This window comes from Populus trichocarpa, chromosome 6 (genome assembly GCF_000002775.5).
Source record: "Populus trichocarpa isolate Nisqually-1 chromosome 6, P.trichocarpa_v4.1, whole genome shotgun sequence".
Lineage (NCBI taxonomy): Eukaryota > Viridiplantae > Streptophyta > Magnoliopsida > Malpighiales > Salicaceae > Populus > Populus trichocarpa.
Genome location: NC_037290.2, coordinates 7,600,119 through 7,615,812, shown reverse-complemented (window position 1 = coordinate 7,615,812; position 15,694 = coordinate 7,600,119). Strand labels below are relative to the sequence as shown.

The 15,694-nt window shown below is 34.7% G+C and overlaps 1 protein-coding gene and 1 pseudogene across 1 annotated transcript; both read left to right on the top strand.

The window, feature by feature from the left end:
- The first annotated feature begins 473 nt into the window (after nt 1–473).
- On the top strand, nt 474–1,612 carry LOC7487313 (chlorophyll a-b binding protein CP29.2, chloroplastic). The gene is made up of 2 exons (XM_002309098.4): nt 474–1,050; nt 1,145–1,612. The coding sequence occupies exons 1-2, from the start codon at nt 553–555 to the stop codon at nt 1,502–1,504; spliced, it is 858 nt and encodes a 285-aa protein (XP_002309134.1). The 5' UTR covers nt 474–552; the 3' UTR covers nt 1,505–1,612.
- A 3,030-nt stretch (nt 1,613–4,642) lies between these two features.
- Nucleotides 4,643–15,652, top strand: LOC18100006 (RNA polymerase II C-terminal domain phosphatase-like 2; annotated as a pseudogene).
- The last annotated feature ends 42 nt before the right edge of the window (nt 15,653–15,694 follow it).

Genomic DNA, 15,694 nt, shown 5'->3' with positions numbered 1-15,694 from the left:
AAAACTATGTAGTATCAAAAAGAAATCCCTGTCAAAACTAGTTGCTATTTTTTTTGTTTTTTAAGGTGATGAATGGAAATGTAATAATGATTGTTTTATAATGTATTTATTATTAAGAAATATATTAAAATAATATTTTATTATTATTTTTAAAAAATAATTTTTAATATCATTACATTAAAACAAATTAAAAATAAAAAAACTAATTTTTATAAAATGGCGTCTGTGCAGTGGTTCCCGACAGAAATCCTGAAAAATGATCAACTAGATTTTCTCCTGCCAACATCAACCACAAAAAGATGGCGCAAAATGTTACAAGCAAAGCACAAGTCACCAGACCCCACATTCAGATAAGGCAAGATAAGGTCTCTACTTTCACAACCATCAGATGGATACGCAACTTGATCCAACGGCCTCGAAATCACCACAAAGGATAAAGCATCAAACCTTCATTAAAAACCAGTAGAACACAACAGCACTACCAAATCACCACTTGGACTCCCATTCCGCAACTCTCCAAAAAACATACGCAGTTAACGTTAGACTCCAGCCATGGCTGCCACCACAGCTGCTGCCGCTACATCTTCCTTCATGGGAACACGTCTGCCCGATATCTATTCAAACTCGGGTAGGATCCAAGCCAGGTTCGGATTTGGGGGCAAGAAAGCACCCAAGAAGTCTATAAAGCCTAGTACTCCAGACCGCCCACTTTGGTATCCAGGAGCCAAGGCACCTGAGTACCTAGATGGCAGCTTGGTTGGTGATTACGGATTTGACCCATTTGGGTTGGGCAAACCAGCTGAGTACTTGCAGTTCGAGCTTGACTCTTTGGACCAAAACTTGGCTAAGAATCTGGCTGGAGATATTATTGGGACACGTACTGAGTTTGCTGATGTGAAGTCAACTCCATTTCAGCCTTACAGTGAGGTTTTTGGGTTGCAAAGGTTCAGGGAGTGTGAGCTCATTCATGGAAGGTGGGCTATGTTGGCTACTCTTGGTGCACTCTCTGTTGAGTGGCTCACTGGAGTTACCTGGCAAGATGCTGGAAAGGTATATATATATATGTCAGGAATTTTTCTTGATGTTTTTTAAGGAATTCGATTATGAAAAGTTGTCTTATATATGATTTTTGTGTTTGTTTCAGGTGGAGTTGGTTGAAGGCTCATCATACCTTGGTCAGCCACTACCATTCTCCATTACAGCATTGATCTGGATCGAGGCTGTCATTATTGGATACATTGAATTCCAAAGGAACGCAGAGCTTGACCCAGAGAAAAGGCTCTACCCAGGAGGCCAGTTCTTTGATCCTCTAGGCCTAGCTTCCGACCCAGAAAAGAAGGCTACCCTTCAATTGGCAGAGATCAAGCACGCTCGCCTTGCCATGGTAGCCTTCCTTGGCTTCGCAGTTCAAGCTTGGGTTACTGGAAAAGGTCCCCTCAACAACTGGGCTACTCACTTGAGCGATCCTCTCCACACAACCATTATTGACAACTTGTCCTCTTAAAAAATGTGCCTTAATTTGCCCTGGGAATGTTCTACTCGGTTTTATTAGTACAGTAGTGTTTCATTATGGAGTATTAAAATATATATATATTTTTAAATTTATTTTCTACATTAGAATACTAGCATGATATAAAAATACAAGAAAAAAATAATTAAAAAAAAACGCAAAAAACACACACACCCTATATCTTCCTTGTCATCATGTAAAAATTATAACCTTCGACAATTCAAGCACATTAATTCTTGTTGCATGCCCTCAATTACTTCTAGATATTGTTATATGCATGTGTGCTAAGATAATTCAAGTAGTTAAGTCAGAAATGGAGGTCGCCCTAGGAAGCAAAAGGACCACGTGCAGAGCATAAACTTGTTTTTGTTGCAGAAATGAAACGAGGATTCATGAAAGAGAGAATGGAGAGGAACTTGGTTCACCTAAATTTGAAAGTATGCCTAATAGTTCTTCTATGTTTTTACATAGGTTAAATGATTTATGTTTTAATATAGGTTAATTAATAGAATGTCCGCTCGAAATAAATATTTTTAAGAATTTCAACTATTTAAATTACAGAAAAAAGTTTTTTTAATCATAATTCCTTTCTTTTATCAATGTATTATTTTATTTTTAAAAAACAAGTATATTTTGTCAGTAAACTAATTTTTTGAATGAAAACCTAACACAATTAAAATAAAATTGGGACGAATTCAATTGATTTAAATCAATGAGGAAAAAAACAATATTTCTTTAGAAAAAACTCCTTTTTTCATTTTAATCCTAGCAATAACATGTTTTTTTAATTAATAGAATCGTTTTTTGAATAAAAACTTAGTATCATATAAAAAGAAAATTTCAATGAAAATAAATCATGCCTTATAACTCTAATCCAGAGACATAAAAAAAAATTAATTTGAGAAAATTATATAAAAAATAAACATACAAATAAAAAATATTCTCATTGAATATTCATGAGCATTTGTTTTTTTTTTTTTAAAAAAATTGCATATTAGATTTACATATAAACTTATTGGCAATATTACCATAAAAAGCTTAAATCTTAGTTGAAAAGTAAGGTATAATTAGACTTTTTTAAAATTTTATTGTAATAATCTTAATTAAAAAGAAAAATACAATACAACAATTAAATAAAAGAAAAAGGAAAAGGTCATGCGCTTTAGACTTTGGAAGCCAGCCCATACACCTATGACCTAGCCTTAAAAAATTCATGCAATATTATGATAAGATTTCAAGTTAATTTCAAAAAAAAAAACACAAACATTATAAATGAGTGTTTCGATATAATGAAAGTTTTTAGTTGAGGAATGAAAAGACAATGTCTATGGTTAATAAAATAAATTAAAAAATATATGAACTAATAAATCATAAAAAAATTATTAATATTAATTAAAAATTAAAGTGAGAAGCTAATCTTTCTTGTAAGAAATAAAAGATAAATGTACATACAAATATTTTAACTTTTTGGTTCTTTGCATTTTAATTGTTTTCTCTTATTTATCTTGGAAGTTATTTTTATTAATAGTATGGTTATTTGAAAAAATTAAAAATCTTAAAAGAATTACAATAAATACCTATCAAAACTCAAATGATTTAAATTAAGTAAGATAAAAAAATATATTTTTTTGCCGAAACTTCATTTTTGTTATTCCTTTAGTTCTTTTTAATTTTTGAGGGAACACTATGCTTATCATGATCTATTAAGCAATTATAAAGTAAAAAAAAATGATAAATAATGTTTCTATGAAAAAAAATTAATTAATTAAAGGGAGTATTATAAAAATTGACAATAAGCAAAATATATTATATTTTCATTGAATATTTATACACAAAAATTTGATAAAACTTGTGCTTATAAGTTTCATATATAACCATAAAAAATGAAATATTATAACAAAAGGCTGAAATAATATTTAAAAAACATAAACTAATTGAATAATTATTAAAATATAATTATTTATCTAAATAGAGTCCTGTTATAAAATATAAAAAAAAATAAAAAAATAAGGGAATAAAGAATCAACACAAAAACATGAAAACTCAAACATCAGACTTTTAAAATCTAATTTTCAACAACAAGAAACATTTTAATGAGTCCAAAAAACTCATTAAAATGGTTGAAAGTGAGCACCACGGTGACCACCTGCTATTTGCCTGGATACAGCAAAAGGTCTTCCATTTCTTCATGAGGAAGCTGAACCACATAGCGTCCAAAGGGACATTATGGCCAGTAATGTAGTTCTTGACGGAAACTTGAAGCCTAAAATAGGGGGTTTTGGGCTTGCAAAACTTTTTCCGGACAATGTTACACATCTTAGTACACGAGTGGCTGGAACAATGTAGGTATATGCAGGTATAGTTTGCATTTTTCTTAACAAATAAAATTTTAATTTGTTTGTTTTTAAAAATATTTTTTGAACTATGTTATTTTTTTATTTTTTTTGTTATTTTTTTAAAATTCAAAAAAAAAAAAACTCATTGAAAGATAAAAAATAAAGTTATGTTCAAATTTATTTTTAATATGTTATACATAGAAAAATTACTAATTACATTCATTTCATCAAAATTTGAATTTGAAGTCAAACTAATATATAGAAATTAAAAAATTAATTTTTCTTGAAGTTTAGTCGAATCTAATAAAAAAAATACTTGGTTAATTATGAAATTATTATAACACACCATTAATCTAAGGAGAGGCAAACAGAAATTATTTTGAATTAAATATTGAAAAGATCAAGCGGTCCTAAGCTGTCCTTCCTATATCGCCACCTCATCACAATCCACGTATCCAATCCCTTTCAAACCTCCACTTTAGCTGGCCAAGGGCAAAGTTATCCATATAAAAAAAACAAAAAGTATTTTCGTAAGCTCTGACAAAACACTCATGAATTAAACTGCCGCATTCTCCTATAAATACACCTCCCCGCCCTATGGCCATTCTTTTTGAAACCACTTAGACAGAGAAGCATCAAGTTGAGAGAGAGTCTGTGCGCCTCTAAAGGCCTGGCGGGAGAGACCAGCAGAAGTGAGTCATAGAGAGAAAACATAGCAAGTCCGCAGGCATTGCCGTTCCTGTCACTTTATCATCATTTACTGATGGTAATTATTCGAAATTACTGCTGGTAATTTCCGGCGACGGAACAGAAATTCCAGTTCCCAAACAACGAGATTCGAAACCACCACATCTCTCAACAAAGTGAGCGCTGTCCTCCTCTTTCAGTTCTCCAAACAATCTCTCCATTTTCCGTCCGTTGCAAGCTCGAATCGTCTTCTCCTACGGAACAGTCACATTTGATCAATCTTCATGCCTCTTGCTTCCATGAAGTCAAGGTCTGTATTATTTTTTCTTTTTATTTTACCCTGATTTAGAGCTTAATTGATTCAATTAGTTGAAAGTTTTGTGTAATTAAGCATGCTTAATTTTGTAGTTCTAATTAAGAATTGAAGAAGTGAGAATGCGATGTTCTTGGCCTTTTTTTTTTTGTTATTATAGACTGCTGTGGTTTTAATTGGAGACGATGAGATTCATTTAGTGGCAATGCCAAGTAAGCAAAAGAAGTTTCCGTGTTTTTGGTGCTTTGCGGCACCTGTAGGATTGTACAATTCGTGTCTACGGATGCTCAATATGCGTTGTCTTTCTATTGTGTTCGATCTTGATGAGACGCTTATCGTTGCGAATACGATGAAGTCGTTTGAGGATAGAATTGAGGCTCTTAGGGTTTGGATCGCACAATCAATCATGGATCCGATGAGGGTATCGGGAATGTATGCAGAGATGAAGAGGTATATCGATGATCGGTTGTTTTTGAAGCAGTACATAGAGAGTGATGTTGTTATGGATAATGGAAAGACGTATAAGGTTCAATTGGAGGAGGTTCTGTGATTATCGGATGGCCATGAGAGAGTTGTTAGACCTGTGATTAGATTGCCAGAGAAAAACATTGTTCTCACTCGCATCAATTCAGAGGTATAATTTGCTTGATGTTATTTGTTTATTGAGGTTTTTTACTATTATTCACTTGTTCCGTGGAATTGTCTACTTGTTATTTTTATGATATATTTTTTAAAAAGTGTTCGAATAGTGAGTATTTGATGTTAATTGAGTGGAAATGAGGATGAGGTTTGTAGCTTGATTACATTATTTGGAACTATTAAAGCTTTTACATGCCTACTATTACTTATCAAAGTTTTTCCTCAAGCTAGGAGAAGATCAAATCAAGTGTAATTGTTTTCATGTTACTTGCTTTCATCGTCATGATGTCATCAGGCAGTATAAAACTTGTACCTGATGTGATGTGTCTATATAAAAATAGATGTATTTCTGTATTTTGGTTTGGTATTTACATTTTTTTATTATATTTTCACCCATCTGTTAAAATTATACTTTCTTTTAGAGAGTTCTCAATTTTCATAGAATAACTTTTGATTTTGGCCAAATTTGTACAGCCATTCTTCTAGATCAGTTCGACCTTACTTCTGTGCCTTCCCAAAAGTTTTTAGCTTGGAAGGTTTCATACTTCTCAAGGCATGGCTTGATTTTACTTTTTAGCTGACATTTTTTTGTCACTTTTCTTGCAATAATGTAGGAAAGTGACTTCTCCTTGGTTTGTTGTTAGCCATTCTGAGTTTTCTGATATGAGAGGCAAGTGATTACTGGTAATTTGTTTATGTAGATTCGTGATACAAGTGTGCTTGTGAGATTAAGGCCTGCATGGGAAGATTTGATAAGTTATAAAGTTATTTAACTGCAAAAGGAAGCAAACGGTTTGAAGTTTATGTTTGTACGATGGCTGAAAGAGATTGTGCCTTAGAAATGTGGAGGCTTCTTGACCTGGAGGCTCACCTGATAGCTTCAAAGCAACTCTCAGACCGCTTAGACCGCGTAGTTTGTGTTAAATCAGGCAAGTAAAGGATCGCTACCATTTTAGAATATATTGACTTCCAATTTTGCTTGGAAGTTTGATACTTATTTGATTATCTGTTGTGAAATATAGTTAAAATTTCTTCGATTGTGTTTTGGTGAATCTGGCATATAGTTTTTTTACACTAGTTTTAAATGTGAAGGTAGATGGTTGAAAGCCAAAGTAGACAAACGTTTGCTAAATAGAAGTGGTACATCACATAAACAACCTGGAATGCATTATTATTGAGTTGTCATGTCAGCCACCTTGCTTTTACCAATGACTAGAATACTTTTATTGTAGCAGGCTCCAGGAAATGTTTATTAAATGTCTTCCAAGATGCATGTGCCATCCAAAGATGGCAATGGTAATAGATGATCGGTTAAAGGTCTGGGAAGACATGGATCAACCTCGAGTTCATGTAGTTCCTGCATTTACTCCATATTATGTTCCTCAAGCAGAGGTACTAGAAAATATCTTTGTGAACTTATTTGTTAAAATCTGTTCTTTCTTTTTCTCGTGTTTCTTTCCAAGTAAAATGTTTATTAGGCTCACTCTCTCTATTCTATAGACGGCGAACGCCATTCCAGTCTTATGTGTGGCAAGAAATGTTGCATGCAATGTCAGAGGTTGTTTCTTTAAGTAAGAGATGCTAACTTTATACACTTAAAGTATTTTATGTTACTGTGAGTGTGTGAGATTATTTATGATTGCATTGTGACATGTTATGTTTATAGAGAATTTGTTGAGATCTTAATACGAAGAATGTCTGAAGTCTTTTATGAAGACGAGGTGAAAAGCTTACCTCCTCCTCCTGATGTGAGCAACTACATGATGGCAGAGGTATTTGTATTGAGATATTAGGTTCTTCAAGTCCCATTCTAATTGTATTCTTAAGTTGTGACAGTCATTTTCATGAATCACAGGATAGTGGTTTTGTACCCAATGGCAATAGCAATGCCCTCTTTAGTGAAGGGATGAGTGACATTGAAGCTGAACGGAGATTGCACCAATCAGTAAGTTCCAAAAAATCCTGTTGTAGAGACTCATGAACTTGATCTGACTTAGTTGAGAGAAAAGTTTGCTTGCCTTTACCTGAGAAATACGAGGTTTATTCTGAATACTGCATGCGCTTCTAACAAATTAGAGCAAAGCAATATTAAACATATGCACTTACAAGCAAGAGGTTTTCTGTTTCTTCTATCGTTTGACAAGTAACAAAACTTGATAAATTTGTGCAGCCTGTACTTAAATTCTTAAACCTTTCAGGATGACAAGAATGTTATGGACCCAGTAACTCATTCTATAACAAACAGTGCTGAAGTGAGATCTGAAATCCCCCAGCCTCCTGTAGCAATAATTCCAAATATTGTTGGACTGACCTTGTCGGCAAGACTCTTGCCTTCTCAGAGTATGGAACTCAGTTGGTTTTGATTTTTTTTGGTGCTTGTATGTAGCATCAGAGTACATTTTAACTTACTTCCCATAATTTAAACCACTGTATTTCAGAACCTAGTTTACTTGGTGCTCCTGTTAGACAAGATTTAAGCAATCAAAGTTCAGGTCAACCCCCACTTCTTTCTAGAGTACCTGTAGCAATATCATCATCCACTCTACAGCTTCAGGGATGCTGGTTGGTGGAAGAAGATATTGGCAAAGCAGAATCAAATTACCGACCTTCAGCAATAGCCCAAGAATTGGATTCTTTAAAATCTGATAAGCTGCGAGGAACACAGAATCCATTTGCTCATGGCGCATCAGCCTATGCTTCCTCTGGTTTTGTGTCACCTGCTTCAGAATCGAAGGATGAAGAGGTTGTCTGAAGTTGATTTCAATTTATGATTTGAAGTCCTTGCTATTTTCAGTTTTCGATGCATAGGGATTGTTGTGAGATTAGAAACTGAGTAAGATCTTCGTTTATTTGCAGGCACTTGCTGGAAATGACATGCATAAACAGTATCTTCCTGCTGGAGGTCAGTCTTCAAGCATATGAATTGTTTAGAACTATAATAGTTTGAAGTGCCAAGTAATTAATGCTTGCTTTGTATTGATCCATTAGGCCTGCTCAGTGTGTGTGGATATGTATTGGAATCCATCTTTTGATCTTAATTGGTTACAATTTTCAATTCTTTCTTCAAAATTGAGGATCAAATGATCTAAACATCAAAAGATGGGAGCCTTTTGAGAGACAAGAAAATGCCATAACAGAACAATTTATCGAACTTATAGATGTATCAATATCGAACTTATTCAGAAGTGATGACAAAGCCACTGGTTACTGTACTCGGTATGAAGGCCATTCTAATCCATATGATTTTTTTTTCAGAGGTTGGTGTGTCTCAGAATCACGTTTCCTCTAGTAGCAGAGAGTTTCAAGCTGAAGCTGGGAAATTCAACCTGCTACCATCCCACTTGTCTATTGGAGTGCTGCAAGAAATTGGACAAGGATGCAGATCCAAGGTACTGATTAGTTCCAGGCTTGATCGTGGTTGCCTCATCTCTTTATTTCTATTGATCATTGATCATCTCCTGATGTGCAGGTGGAGTTCAAGTCTGTTGTAAGCACCAGTAAAGATTTGCAATTTTCTGTTGAGGTCAGTTAAAATTTGTTCTCTGCCTACCCCCCTGTATTTCTGGTTCTTGATACTGTGAGAACATTTTCAGTGTAATTCATGAGCTTTGTAATTTTTATTGTTGTGATTATCTGAGAGCTTTACTTCGAGGACAGAAATTTTTGGTGCTGTAACTGTAGTTGAATAAATACTTGAAATCCATTGTTACGTTCTCTTTGCCAATTGTCTGTTCTCCCATCCAATTTTTCCTTGCAATTTCGTTTTCATTGGGGAAATTTCAGTTAGTTTTGCTGGTATAAATGTAAGGGTGTAGCCATGTTGCAATAGTGGGGTGAGGTCACCCCTTGAGTTCTGAAGAAAAGTTGGTTGTAGGTTACAATAAGAAGTGTTTTGCACGGTTCTTATGATGTTGGGCTTTGGTGGAATTGTCATGAAGCTCAAGCAGGTGGGCTTATTTTTGTATTTTCATTTTAAAAGTTTATGATATCTAGACGTTCTCCCAGCCTTGTAAAAGTTGTTCCTGCTTTTTAACTTTTCCCCTCTTACAGTTTTACTCGAAACTTAACTGGCTATAGTAACTTCTCCCACTGCGTTGTTGCTTTTATATTAAAACCAGGGTTTAGTAATAAAAAAGAAACTTAATGTCTCTCTTTCTTACCTAAAAGTGTTTCTTCTACCCTCAAAATTCTCTTTGTTAATCATATACTATTGGCTGTTCTTTTATCCATGTTTTGCGAGTTGCAACTGTGAAGTACTCTGTGATTGAGTGTCCCCATTGAAAAACATTCCTGGCTATACTGCTGTGCAACGTGCCTGTTTCTTGTAATGGATGATTCATGAATGATGATTACACACATGGGAGGATTACCTTATGATCAGTGCTAGCTATAAGTTTACATTTTGGGTAAACTTTTGAGCCCTTGAGACTTTTGTATAATTAGACTTTGGTGCTCAAGCTTTTGGAGTCTAGACAGTAGTCATTTTTTTACTGAAAATAAAGAGAGTATAGAGGGACTTTGTTTTAGCTCAAAAATTTAATGGGATAGGGGCTTCCCGAACCAGCATATCTGTCTTTGATCATCTCGCTGTTGGAGAAAATTCCATTTTACTTTCTTCTTTCGACTCTGTGTTCTCTTTGATAACTCCTTATCTACTCTTGAAGCCAACAACAGCTTCCTACCATTGAGACTGACATGAGCTACTGAATGGCCATTCTTTTTTAAATAAATAGATGAGGAAGAAAACTTGCATAAAACCTTCATGGAAATTGGGTGGATTTTAGTAGATCAGTGGCAAAAGTTCAATTTTACTGGAACTTGGAATGAGCAATGCTATGAAATAATCTCCTTTTTGTTATATTTTTGTCTGATTATTTGTAAAAAGACTAAGCGATTATCATGCTGCTTTTTGACACCAACAAACTCATTTTGCTGACTTAAATGATTTAGGTTTTGTTCACTGGTGAAAAGATAGGTGTGGGAATGGGTACAACAAGGAAGGATGCACAGCAGCAAGCAGCTGAGAATGCCCTTCGCAGCTTGGCAGGTAAATCTATTCTCCAGCTCATTTTTCTATCATAATTCTCCTTGCTCGAAACTTTTTATTTTTTGTAATTGTGATACCCTTTTTCTATTGTTTCTTCTCTCAATGAACATGGAGTTAAATATTTGCATGATCTAGGTTAGTCAAGTGTGAATTGTTCATTGATTGGTAAGCACATAGACATTGATTGATTTTTCTCTTTGTTGCTGTCTATGTCTTGGTTCTCGAGGGAGTGTCTCCTTGTTTCATTTGGTGTATCTAGGATGAAATAAGAAAGTTCTTGATATAGTCATAGGGTTGATGTTATGCGATAGTTATGCATATGCATATTGGTTGCTAATGGACATTTTAGCCGGGCTTAACATAAATTAGATAGATGCAAGACTTATGATTCTTATATCAGCATATATTCCCTAGTTGATTGTGGCCTTGAATACTGACCCACATGTTTTATAAGAAAGTACTGAATATATTATTGTTTTCAGAAAATATGTAGCATATGTTTCACCCCTTCCTGCTTTTGATCGAGATTTTGATAAGCTTTCTATTGGATACGAGAATGGATTTGTATGGGACATTACAAATCCTGGATCAAGTGACGTGGTACAAGAAGACGGGTTAGCTAGAGAATGTCCTCCCAAGGTGAGGATTTTTTTATGATGTTTTCAGTAGTTGGTTTGATTCATTTGTTTAAAAACATAGGCGATGCTTGGATAAAGGGTATGCTGGCAAGAAATTTCCAGATGGGGAAGTGGTTATCTGAACTGAAACTACACCCTTTTGGAGTTTGCATTGCACCAAGATGTGGGAGCTAAAACAGTGAAGGGGGAGTGAGCTAGCTTCATGTCTGCTACTGTGGCTTTAACCAAGCTCCACTTATTCCTGTTTAAGAGGTAAGACTTGGTGGTCAGGCCCATTATCCAAGTACTCCCATGTAGTTGAATCAGCTATCCCTTTAGAGTTGATTTACCATTTTATTTTCTTGTTCATTGGGAGTGTTTTGCTTCTTTATCTTCCATAATTTTGAAGCCAGCAATTATTTATTTTAGTTTTTTTCTGACTTCTCATGTGGCCCATTGTATCACCAGTCTTTGTTGGTTTCAAAAGCCTCTCTCTGTCTTGTTATGTGTTGGAAAATCTTTTTGTTTTTGTTCTGGGTGATTTGGCACTTGACTGACTGTGAACTTGAAGGACTAAATATTTTTAAACGTGTAATTACTATTTTAAGTTTGTTAAATGCATTCTCACTTTTTAGATTAATAGAATGCCATAAGCAATCCCTTTCTATTACTTTACATTGTCTGTATGCCTAATATGCATCTGTTATATTCTTGACAAATGATTTGCAGGTTGCTGATGCTGAACTTGGGAGTACATCCAATATGGTAAATAATCAAACAGCAGAAGTGTGCCAACTCCCTTAGGTAATGTAAAAAAAATTCTTCCTTTTATAGTGAATCGATTGTAAATTTGATCTCATAATGACATAGAGGGAGTAGGGCAGAAACTTTTTTCCAACGAGTTTTTGAGGAGTGGGATTGGTGTGACCAGTGATTGTGTTCGAACCAATAGTTTGACTGTGTTTTCAGTAAATTGGATTTCATTTCTTTTTTGAGTCATGAAGCGGATTTATTTGAACACATGGAATTCAATGGGCTCTAAAGTGGTGAATTCAGTCCTAGGGTTGGCTTATTGAGGTGGTTTGGGAGTTGCGAAGCTTGTGTTAAGTGTCTCACAGATGGATGTTATTGCCTTTCTGAACGTCGTGTCTGAAGGATTTTTTTTGGGGTCCTGTCCTGGGATTTTCACACTTGTACATTCATATATACTCCTTGCTGAACCTTTTTTCCCTGTCTTTCATTTTTCTATACCTTATTGTGGAACTTCTGCATGCTGTCTTGTACTATTCGTGTATGGCATGTGCTTTTTGAATGTCATCCCCCATGGAAATTAGATTCTTTTGGAATTATGAATCTATGCTACTCTCTGGGGTGCAAGTTGGAAGGAAATTGTAGGGTGAGGTGTTTCTTTTCTGATTGATTTGATGCATTGTCATGACATTTCTGTACCTTTGTTTGTGATTCCTTTATTATCTATTATCAAATCTTTGTAGAGCATGAATTATTCCTGGCAATTTGTCTTGTTGTGAACTTTTTTTTCTTGATGTGTATCTTATGACGAAATCTGGTCTCGGCATTTGCATTCTTGTCATGGAGAATTATTGCATGTCTAGTTTGGAGATACATGATGGTGAGTTGGTCATTTTTTGGAAGCTTGGTTGCTTCCTACTTGAGTTGCTAGTTGTAGAAATCTAATTATTGTGCATGCCTTCCCGATATGGTTGCTTAATCTTTCCAGATTGCCTCAATCTATACTAAGTAAACGGTCTAAGGAAAAACTGCGCGGTTCACGAAGTCTACCCTTTCAGCAACCCAATAACGGGAATCATGTTTCATAAAAGCCATAAAATTGGGAAAATGAGGAATGATCAAAGGTTTTATTTGTTTGGATCTATAATGCTGCACCTGGATTTTGTTATCTTCTGGAAAGATTGGCACATTTTATCCTTTTTCTCCCTCCTTCCAATTTTTGGTGGATGATGAGGGCAGAGCTTGGTTTAAAGATATACGGTGCCGTTCTGGCAAAAGCAGCTTCTACCGTCCGCTTGTTACAGTACCCTCTTCTTGTCTAGTTTAGGCAGCCACTGGATTTATTTATTTTTGCTGCTAGTATTTCTTATAAAATAATTTATAGCTCATCAATTGTAAATACTTTTGATTGTTTGTAAGATGGCAGCTTAGTGCTTGCATATTCTTAAAGCATTTAACCAAAAACTGGTCGCTTTTTGTTTAGCAGTTCAATTCTATCGAAAGGCAAACACATTTTTGCTCACATGGAATGGTCTATGCCGATCCTTGAGAGAGAACGTGGCTGGCCGGTTGCCCGCTGTAACACATTCCTTTCCTTTTCTAGCCACATCTGGAGGCTGAAAAGTCGAATAGCTCTTTAAGCCTGGGATTTGAAAGGGCCAAGGGTCGTTAATATCGAGAAAACTTGGTATTGACTCGAGGACTTGGTGTCAGGATCAACAGGTCAGATGGTCCTTGCTGGGAGAATCAGTAACTCCAGCTCTGTTAGAACCTAATTTATTACAGTGATAAAATGCAAAAAAGTTTCTATGCGTCACTTTTTCGCTGGCAGGTGATGAAAAATAATCTGGGGCAGAGAGCTTTCCGCGGAGCACCTTAAGAAAGCAACGGTGGTTTAACTCAAATGTTGCTGCATTTGGAGCTATTCAGCCTGGGAGTTACCCGTGGGCATACCTCGATCTAATTAAAAAATGTCAAGTTACCATTGATGTTTGCAAGATTATTATTTTTTATTGGTTTCGATTTTAAGATTTTCAATGCAGACTACAGAGGATGCGTCTTTGGTATCAGAGCAACATTGTTTCAAGTGCATTGCGATATCATTTCACTATGATTATGCTTCTCTGCCCCCTGAACGAGACAGAATTAATAAAGGTAATTATTGCCAACCGGAGCGAGGGACAAGTTCCAGAATCTCCGGTGACTTATCGCTCTCGAGGTTACCTGCTGCTTTCATCTTTGTATGTAGGAGGGAAGTGTCGGTCAATTGCTCTGACATCAGAAACATGCGCTATCTATCATTACAGAAGAATCTACCATCAATTATGTGTTGGTGCAGGATCCTTGCCTCCTGGAACTATAATTAGATGACAGTAGCATTTCCATGACTGGACAGAAAATGAAGCTTTACAGGTAAAATAGGCCCTTCTGCTTGCACATCAATTTTATAGTTTATACTATCATTTCTTTCAATAAAAAAATACATCATTATTTTCAAAATCGGATTATTATGGAAATTACAACTTATTAATGGAATAAAAACTTAAAATAAAACAACCAACAATAATGATAAAAGGTTAGATTAATTATAATATAGTTTGTTCTTTATATATATATATATATATATTACCTTTGTTCTTTCGGAAATTATATTTTATATCATAAAGTTTATAATTTCATAATATTTTATATCCCCATACTGACATGCTAAAAAAAATCAATAAAAAATATAGAATTATTTATAATATTGTCATCATATTCTATTTGATGATTAAAGAATTTTTTTAATATTAATATTACAACTTTTCCATCAAACATATAGTTACGACTTTGTTTCTAAATCAATATTACAGCTTTGCCAAAAATTAGAGAAGAGTTAAAGTTTCATAGCGTTATTTCATCAAACACTTCATTTGCAATACAAAATCAACCAAACTGCGAATTCATGTAACTTGGATCCTTGAATGAACACCACAATAACTAAATTTCCCCCATTTTTATCAGTAACCTTGTATAACCTTCCTGGAATTTGTTTGAGGATTACGAATAAAGCAGGAACACCCCCCTGAGAATTGCATATACACCAAGGCACATGTTCCTAGTTGTCAGATACATCCCCCCGGAAACGAGCGATATTATTTCGAGGCTTTCCAACATTTAAAAAATAAACATGTTCAACTAGTTCTACAAGAGGAATACACCCCCACAAAATACAATTCATGTATAGAGTAGGATCCACCGTTTCAAAACTAGAGTTTCTACCTTTCTCCCCTCTGTTTTCTCACCATAAAGTGAAGTCAGCTTCTTGTATTTTTGTTGACGAAATCACGAGCAACATGCTGACTAGAAAATCATTCAAAAACTAAACTCTTCTTTACATCATTGTCTTATTTATACCACTACTCCAACTAACTAATTGAATCTGTTACAATCTTTAACTACTTTTATTCCCATGCTTTTTCTATACCAGTCAACTATTACATCTTTTCCCTCCATTCTTCTTTCCTTTGTTGTTTCACTTCTTTACTTCCAGCTCACGTTATTACTCCTATTGCTTCTGTAACAAATTATGGGTTTTAATTATTTTTGCAGGTGGAAGTTTTGAGACTAAGTGAGGAAGTGAATAGGTGAAATTATGGGTTTTACTTTATATGGAAAATTTGAAACTTTGTAGTTGAATTTTCTCATGGATCTTGTGAAATTTCTTTGTTAGAAAAATCTACAGAGAAAAAAAATGGATGGTCTGGACTCTAATCTTCCGTGTGTTATTATTTAGGGTTTTGATTGAAACAAGAA

Coding starts and splice junctions, on each gene's coding strand:
- LOC7487313 (XM_002309098.4), top strand. CDS start 553: ATGGCTGCCACCACAGCTGCTGCCGCTACATCTTCCTTCATGGGAACA. Junction 1,051..1,144: donor CCTGGCAAGATGCTGGAAAG/GTATATATATAT, acceptor TGTTTGTTTCAG/GTGGAGTTGGTTGAAGGCTC.